Source organism: Elephantulus edwardii, unplaced genomic scaffold (assembly GCF_000299155.1).
Source record: "Elephantulus edwardii isolate Elephantulus edwardi_28Jun2011 unplaced genomic scaffold, EleEdw1.0 scaffold00100, whole genome shotgun sequence".
Lineage (NCBI taxonomy): Eukaryota > Metazoa > Chordata > Mammalia > Macroscelidea > Macroscelididae > Elephantulus > Elephantulus edwardii.
This window is the reverse complement of record NW_006399850.1, coordinates 6720645-6729759: the sequence shown is the minus strand read 5'-3', so window position 1 is coordinate 6729759 and position 9115 is coordinate 6720645. Positions and strand designations below refer to the sequence as shown.

The following is a 9115-nucleotide window of genomic DNA, read 5'->3' as shown; positions in this document are numbered from 1 at the left end:
GGACAGATCCCTCCTACAAAATGGCCAGAGTGTATAAGTTCACTGTTCTTGCTTCTAAGGAGCACTTGGCTATACATCTTTTTTTTTTTTTTTTTTGGCTATACATCTTTTAAGAGACATTTGTTCATTCTTCTGCCACACATGGTAGATTCTGTTTTCTTTGACAACACCATAATTCAAATGCATCAATTATCTTTCATTCTCCCTTATTCACTGGTCAGCTTTCACATGCATGTAAGGCAAATGAAAATGCTATGGATGGGTTAAGACACAACCTAATCATCAAATGACATTTTTTACTTCCTAACATTTTATGGAGGTATTTTGTAGCAAATATGGTCAAAGCCATGCATCCTTTGACTTCTTGACTGCTACTTCCATAGGTGTTGATTGTGAATCCAAGTAAAATTAAGTCATTGAGAACTTCTATATTTTCTCCATTTATCATGGTTATTTTATTGGTTCACTTGTGAAGATTTTTCTTTTATATTATAGTCCATATTGAGGCTATAGTCTATGATCATCATTATAATTACCTCAAGTTCTCTTCAAAACCACAATGAGATACTCCATTAGCAGTAGGAAAGTTTTAACAGGACAGCAAGCAATAAATGTTGAGAGTGATGTGGAGAGATTGGTACTCTCATGCATTGCTGGTAGGATTGTGAAAGGTACACCAATCTGGAGGACACTTTGGTGCTTCATAAAGAAAGCTGAACATAGAAATCCCGTATGACCCAGCTATTGTGCTACTGGGAATATAGCCCAAGAAAATGAGCACTGAGGCACAAACGGAGACTTGTATACCAATGTTCATAGCAGTGATATTCAACATTGCAAGAACACAGAAACAGCCCAAATCTCCAACCACAATTGAATGGATTGAGAAACTATGGTATTTACACGATGGAATACTATACTATACTATACTATACTATACTATACTATACTATACTATACAATACTATACTATACACACAGGAGCAATGATTTTGTAAATCACTACCTAACTTGGGAGGGACTGGAGAGCATTATGCTAAGTGAGTTTATTGTAGAACATTTATGAGGATCCAAGGTGAAGAGGGGGGAACAGAGAGGTGAGGTTGGGGTGGTTAAATAATAGCGTCGTACAACTTGATGGGTGGAGGGAGGAGTGGGTAAAGGAAGGGGGAAATATCCGGTATGGAAAACTATCTATACAAACTTTGTAAGTAAACCAGTATAAAATAAAAATTCTATTTCATTTTTTTAAAAGGGGCGGCTTAAGGAAAGCAGAGTATTGATATGTGCAAACACCTGGAGCTTGAAAGCCAAAAAGCAAGAAGAAACTTCACATTTCCCAACCTGAAAGAACTAAGAAAAACTTCAAGTACTGAAGGGTTAGAGGAAGACTTACTAATAAATCTGCAGAGGAAACCACCTTGCTTACTAAAAATGAAGAATACTTGAAGTGCTTGCAGATGACACTCATACTATGACCTGAAGTTCCAGTTCCACCTCAACATCAAGAAAATAAAAATCATCACAACCAGACTACTAAGCAACATTATGGTAAACCAAGAAAAGATTGAAGTTGTCAAGGATTACATTTCACTGGGGGCTGTAATCAATGCCCGCAGAAGCAGCAGTCAAGACAAACAACTTACTATTCCATGAGGCAAATATCCTGAAAAAGATATTTTTTAAATGCTAAAGAGCAAGGATGTCCATTTAAGAGCTAAGGTATACTCAATCAAAGCCATAGCATTTTAAGTCAGCTCATATGCATGTGAAAGATGGACAATAAATAACGAAGACTGAAGAAGAATTGATGCCTTTGTATTCTGGTGCTTCCAAAGAAAATTTAATATACCATGGACTGCTAGAATAACAAATTCATTTTGGAAGAAGTTCAGCCAGGATGCTCCTTGGTTAATGAGAACTGTAAGACTTTATCTCACAATCTTTAGGCATGTTTTTGGGAGGCACCAGTCCCTGGAAAAGGGCATCCTACTTGGTAAAATGTTAGTGAAAGTGAGAAAGACTCTCAGCCAGACAGAGTGGCACAGTGGCTGCAGTGATGAGCTTGACCACAGCCATGATCATGAGGATGGTGTAGGAATGGGTAGTGTTTTGTGTTGCTGTTCAGAGAGCCCTCAGTTGGCAAATACCAACAGTGAACCATTCGGGAAGTCATTGTACCAAAAACAATTGGTCAACAGTCAACCTTTTTAAGAGCTAGCATATGATGGAGAACCAATGATATTAAAGGCTGAAGTTCAAACTGTTCTGAAGCCATTGGCAGAAAATCTCACACACACACACACACACACACACACACACACACACACAAACTAAGAAACCTGAAAGCTGCATGAGTTGACAGAATACCAACTGAGATGTTGTAACAAGAAGGTGTAATGTTGGAAGGGCTCACTGGTTTATACTAAGATATTTGGAAAACAGATGCCTGGCTAACTAACTGAAAGAGATTCCTTTGTAAGGGTAGGGAATGATGGATGAGGGATCCATCAGGAAGACATGCCAATAAGTAGGATTTATTCTATATGAGTTGAAATATATTTTTCTGTTGTTATTGGTAGGTGGCTTGGCTGCGTAAAAACCTTTCCTTATTCTGCATCACCATCATAATCTGCATAGCTCAAACCATTGTTTCAATCACAGAAATCAATCCATTTCCTTGGAAATGGTTTTGTTTGGTTTTTAATTGCTGTATACAATTAAATCGGAACCGATGGTACATGCTTTCAGTGGAAGATATTAGCACGAGAAGAGATTGCCCATCCTTTTCCCACAGAGTAGCTCGTGTATTCGAACCACATGCCTTTGAGATTGCACAGCTTTTTATCACTTAGGCCACCAGAGCTCCAAAAATGGCTTTTATTATTATTTCCTATGGTTCTTGATCTCTTTCACTACCTTCCATCTTTCTGAGCATAATGAATTTTTCCAAGGATTGCCCCTGACACCACGCCTAAAGTTAGTGAAATGAAGTTTCATCATCTTTGCCTTTAAGTATATGCAAGTCGGCTACACAAACTCCAAGACCAATTTGTTTGTCCCCCTAGCAGTGCATGGTACATTCACAACTCCTCGCCAACACAACAATTCAAAGGCATTGTTTTTTGTTGGTCTTTGTTGGTCTTCTTTATTCATTACAACACTTCATTTCACAATTTTTTTTGATGTACGAGAAATAAATGAAAATATCATGGCTTAGGCCATGATAAAAAATTATAATAATTTTTCTTTAGAGGTTTTTTTCCTCCTCTGCTGTGTACAATTCTAAGTAAATTTTCACTTCAACAGAAAGAGTAAAAACATTTTTCTGGGGTTTATTTGCCAGATAACATCAACTCTTAGAATCTAGCAAAAAAAAAAAAAAAAAAAATCCCGAACACCTCAAATCATTAAAACAAAAAAAACAGGGTTAGGAGGAGTCCTTGGAAAGCAAAACAATGTGTCATGGATTGAACTATGTTCCCCTAAATTCTGAATCAACTTGGTTAGGCCATGGTTCTCAATGGTTTAGCAGTTAATGTAATGATTTAGTTTAATAGTTACATGATTATGCAATAATCTACCAGGAAGTGATGTGATTTAATCCTCCCTCAGTTGCTATGTGTAACAAATCTTAACTGATATTTATTAATGAGGCAGAAATAGGTTATATTAATGAAGATTATATTTGTTGTATCAGTGAGGGGGGGATGAAACATCCTTTCTCAGGTCATAGTCCTGATCTGATGTAAAGGGAATTTCCCTGGAGTGTGGTCTGTATAACCCTTTCTCTGACTAAAGTTAAAGAGAGAGAGAGGGGAGCAGAGGAAGAGAGACTTACCACCACCAAGAAAGAAGTCTCTGAAGTGGAGCACATCAGGTATGGGATCCCTGCACTAAGAACCTTCTAGAGCTAGAGGAAGGTTGATGCCAAAATACATGGGTATCTCCAAGGAACTCTGAGCCCACAGATACTGGAATGAGGCAAGGATCTTCTTAAACTGTGAGCCAACAGAGAAAGAACACTTTCCCTTAAAGCCAGCACTCTGAATTTGACTTCTAGCACCCTAACCTGTAAGGGAAAAATTTCTGTTTGTTAAACCCATCCACTTTTGGTATTTCTGTTATGGTAGTAAAGAAAACTAGACACAAAGTACGTCATTAAACTCAATTTTCACTGATTTTTATTATACCATCATCAAGATACCACCCTCTATCTTAGTAACTGTAGCTAGAAATCTAGGGACAGTAACCCCCACTATGTATCTCTCTATGGGACGCCAAACTTTATACCAAATATTATATGAAAACCCTTGTTCAGGAATTGAAGAAATTATAGATATAAGTTAGGATTTCTCTTGTGGCAGATCCTAGAAGGTGAGCTGGAAACAGCAGGGGGCCCCCTACAGAGGGAGTGTTACTTCCTGGGCTGGAGTTCACCCTGAGGCATCAAGGTTAAAGTTGTTGTTGTGTTGTTGTTCTGTGCCATCGAGTCGCTTGCGACTCATAGCGACCCTATGTACAACAGCCCTAAACTCTGCTCTGTCCTGTGCCAATCGCACTGTCTCTGACACTCCCATCCCAATTATCCCAGTCACTGAATCAATCCACCTCATAGAGGGCCTTCCTCTCCTGCGCTGTCCCTCCACCCTCCCAAGCATGATGTCCTTCTCCAAGGACCGGTCTCTCCTCACAACATGTCCAAAGTATGTTAGACGGAGCCTCAGAATCCTTGCCTCCAAGGAGCCACCCGGTTAATAGATAAGGGTAAACAAAATTCTTGCATTTGTGAACCCCTCCCTCCTGAGTCAAGCAGAAGGTTTTAAACAGAAAGAGATTGGCTTCATTTGCATTGAATTCTTTTTTGTAACTTACTTCCTGTCGGTTTTGAATAAAAAGACAGAGAAGCTTGGCTTGAGGTCTTCAGTTGAGAACTGTTGGCCCCCTGTTTTATGCTCTCTGCTCTATCTCATTACTGGCTGTTTGTCTCTTTATTAATAATTATAAGATTAGGGGAGCTCTGGTGGCCTAGTGGCAAGAAACTGCACTGCAATCCCAGAGGAACACGGTTCGAATCCACCAGACGCTCTGCCAGAGAAGGAGGCGCAATATCCTCCTGTACCAGTCAGATCTGATTTGACGGTACACGTACACAAAATTAAAAAAAAAAAAAATAATTATAAGATTATTCTATTCTTTGGGACCCTCAGTCTGCAACATCTCTCCCTGCTGCATTCAATTAGTCATTAAGTCCAATGAATTCTATCAATGAAGGATCCCTCCAGTTTGTCTTTCCAATCATGTCAACATCCCACTATCATGTATTATGTCAGAGGTTAAAAATAATGTGGGTAAAGGGGAAAATCCAATAACAGATTGTTTTGTCTGCCTTTCTGTGTATCAGAGAGCTGGACACTGACTAAGGATGACAGAAGAAGAGTTGACATCTTTGGTTTGTGGTGCTAGAGAGAAAGTGTTGAACATACTGTGGACTGCCAGGAGAGCAAACAGATCTTTGAGAGGATGAAAACAAGTTTCTCCTTGGAGGCAAGGGTTTTTTTTTAATAGAGATTTTATTGCAAGTTTATAGAGAACTTAGCTTGACATTCATTCATTGTTGCACATTTTCCTCCCTGGAGTATTTTAAAATTCCATCTCATATACTTTGGGCACATGGCCAGCAGGGACCAGTCCTTGGACAAGGACATCATACTTGGAAGGGTGAAGGGTCAGTGCAGGAGAGGAAGATCCCAGATGAGATGGATTGACACAGTAACTGTGGTAATAGGGGTAGGTGTATCAGTCAGTGGGACTGACTCAGGATAGGGCAGGGTTCAGAGCTATTATACATAGAGTCGCTATGAAATGCAGGTGATTTGATGGCACATAACAACATAAAATATTTTTAAAAAATAAAAATATTTGCCAGCATTAAAAATTGGGAAATTTCACAGAAAAACCCAGGTTTCCATATTTTCTTGAAAAGTTAGAAGATCTAACAACATTAGACTGAATGTAAATAATAGCTTCATCCTTCAGAAAGGCATAATTTCTTCCAATTATAATTCTTACCTTCCCCTAGGCTTCATTAATTTCAAATGTATTTGTAAATGCTGATTTAAATTCTCACCACTTATTTCCTGATGAATGCAAAGATTTACTCCTCAATCCTATATGATGTTGGCAGAGAGACTTTATAAGTGAATTTTTTTATTTTATTACTACTTAAAAGCCCTTACTAATTTCCAATGATGTCAGGATAGAACTCCCTACTATAACAAGCAAGGCTTGATTCCATGTACACATTTTCAACCTTCTACTGTTTTCGGAGGCAACTGCTTAGAGTTCTCCAAAAATGTCATGTTCTTTCATACTTCTATAATCTTTATAATGCTCTATCTTAAATCTAAAAATGACCTTTCTTTATTTAATTAACTCCTACTCTTCCTTCAAGATCAGCTCACATATGATCTCCTCTGAGACTTTTTTTTTTAACATCAAAATATATTTTATTCTGGACCTTTTTTAGAGCTGATTCAAATTACAGTTGTCAAAGCAATACAATGCAAAGGGAAACTGCAACAATAACCAACAATCAAAAAAAAATGTGCCTATAAAGGATAAAAGGGTCACTGGGGACAAATCATTGTGATGGCACCAAAAACATCGTTAAGTGTAATTAACATGGTCCAGGAGAGCACAGAACAACTATATCAGTCTTTCTTACATAATAATCATGAAAACTGAACAATGAATGTTCTTTCACTTGTACAAAAAACTGTCATGGGCTGGTTTACACTTTTACAACAGTTTTAACGTTAACTGGATAATTAAAGAAATGATGCCATGCTATAGGTAGGCTCAAAGAATTAGACCTACTGGATTTGTAAAAATCAAAATTAAAACATTAAAGCTACAATGTCAAAGTCAGGAAAGAAGAAGATTACTTCTGTGTTCAGAGAGTACAGAAGAAGTACAAAATTCAGTCTATATTGTTTGTTTTTAATGAGATGGATAAGTACATCAGACTAGATACAGCATGCAGAGTGTTTTCCTGAATTTACCCAGAAATCCCTCTGGGATATTCTGTAAATTTCCTCTTCCCGACTGCTTATACCTCCCACCTCAAATAAGCCTACCAGGCAGATCTTGTGGTCTAGTGGTAAGAAGCTGCACTGCAATCTCAAAGACATGCAGTTTGAATCCAGCCACTGCTCCATGGGAGAAGGATGGGCTCTGAAAACCTGCTGAAGGCTCAGCTCTGAGTTGGTTCTGACTTGATGGCACACAACAAAGGCAACAACTAGCACAATGCCTATTATAATGAATTATTTTCTTACCTGTGTCTTCAAACTACAATGTGTCCCTTAAAGTCAACTAGTGTTAAATTTAAAATTACTTAAATTATAAAGTAAAATTGCATTCCTAATTACTCTTTAGTAGCCTAGTGGATAAGGCAGGCACTGCCAGCCCAAAGGTATGTGATTCAAATCCACCACCTGAGCCTCAGAAGAAAGATGGGTATTCTCCTTTTATGTAATTAAAAGCCTCTTAAAAATTTTTTGAAAAGTCATCTATGAGTTTATTCCAACTCAACTTAATTACACATATGACAACAGTGGAGGAGAAAAGGAATTAGCATTTGTAAAAAGTCTCCCTTATGTCAAATACTACAGCTAAATTCGTTTGCATCAATCCTAATGAGTTTTCAATATAAGAAAAAGTGACTAGAATCTTGAATCTTAAAAACAACTCTGTTAAATCTTGAGATATTACTTGGTTTTATTAATTTCTCAACTCATCGTTTGGAAGTAAAAATTGTCATTCTGAGAACTTACTTAGAAATCTTTTTTTTGTTTGTTTATACAATTTCAAGTTAATGCATTTAACATTTAGTATCATATCCCTGATTTTAAAAAAAGTAGAGTGTTCAGATATACAAAGTCTAAAGAAAGATTTAAAACATATTAATTTACACCTTTAACTGAATCTATGCAATAAAACATTCAAGTAAGGAAAAATCTTACATGTAAGATTTTATGGAAACAAATATCACTTAAGAAAAATTCACTAAGAATTAATCTATGGCCTCTTCTATATTAATTAAAATGGCTAAGAGTATTCCAAAAGATGTGAAAATCCAACTTACCATTTCCTTAAGAAACAAAATTGGTGAAAATGCCAAAGTCAGGAAATCATAAACATTGATTTGAAATACGTATTTCAGAATTTGAAACTCCAAAGCATCTTCTGTTGATTTAGAAATAAAAAGTTAATATTTTATATCATGCAACTTTCAAAGTTAATTTATTCCTTAATTGTCATATTAGAGAAGAAATGACTGGCTCCTTACCTTCCTGAGGAATGTGATTTTGAGAAGGCACAGAGTTATCACTTGAAAATATCTGACCGTTTAACTGAGTATTTTCCACAACTCCATAGATTTCTACCTCAGGATAACCTTCCATCAACTGTAATGTGTTGGATTCATCTTCATTATTTTCAGAAGATCTAATCTGGGAATCCATTTCTTCTTGAATCCTCATAGGTAACTCTGTTTTAAAGGCCAAATCTGCAAATAAAGAGAAATGTTTGTTTTGTTTTTTTAAGTACTTGCTTTACTGTGGACTTCTCTGTTGTTTTCATAGCAAGTCTTTCCATAAACATCTGTGATCACTGTGCCACTCCATTGTTATTTCTTGTTGTTATGTGTCGTTGAGTCATTTGCCACTCATAGCAACCCTATGTACAACAGCCCTAAACCCTGCTCTATCCTGTGCCAATTCCACTGCCTCTGACACCCCCATCCCGATTACCCCAGTCACTGAATCAATCCATCTCATAGAGGGTCTTCCCCTCCTGGGCTGTCCCCTCCACCCTCCCAAGCATGATGTCCCTCTCCAAGGATCTGTCCCTCCTTGCAATATGCCCAAAGTATGTCAGACGAAGCCCCAGAATCCTTGCCTCCAAGGAGTAGCCTGGTTTAACCCTCTCCAAGATGAATCTGTTTGTTTTCTTGGCAGTCCATGGTACATCCAATACTCTTCTCCAGCACCACAGCTCAAAGGCATCAATTCTCCTTCTGTCCTCCCTAGTCATTGTCCAACTCTCTGAT

At 37.5% G+C, this 9115-nt stretch overlaps 1 protein-coding gene across 1 annotated transcript in view; it reads right to left on the bottom strand.

Moving 5' to 3' along the window:
• Nucleotides 1–8077: 8077 nt before the first annotated feature.
• Nucleotides 8078–9115, bottom strand: part of MIA2 (melanoma inhibitory activity 2) — a 28571-nt gene continuing 27533 nt past the window's right edge. The window contains exons 5-6 of the mRNA XM_006891586.1: nt 8354–8572; nt 8078–8250 (exon numbers count right to left, since the gene is read on the bottom strand). Of these exons, the coding sequence (XP_006891648.1) occupies nt 8078–8250; nt 8354–8572 (392 nt within the window). The remainder of the gene's footprint in view (nt 8251–8353; nt 8573–9115) is intronic.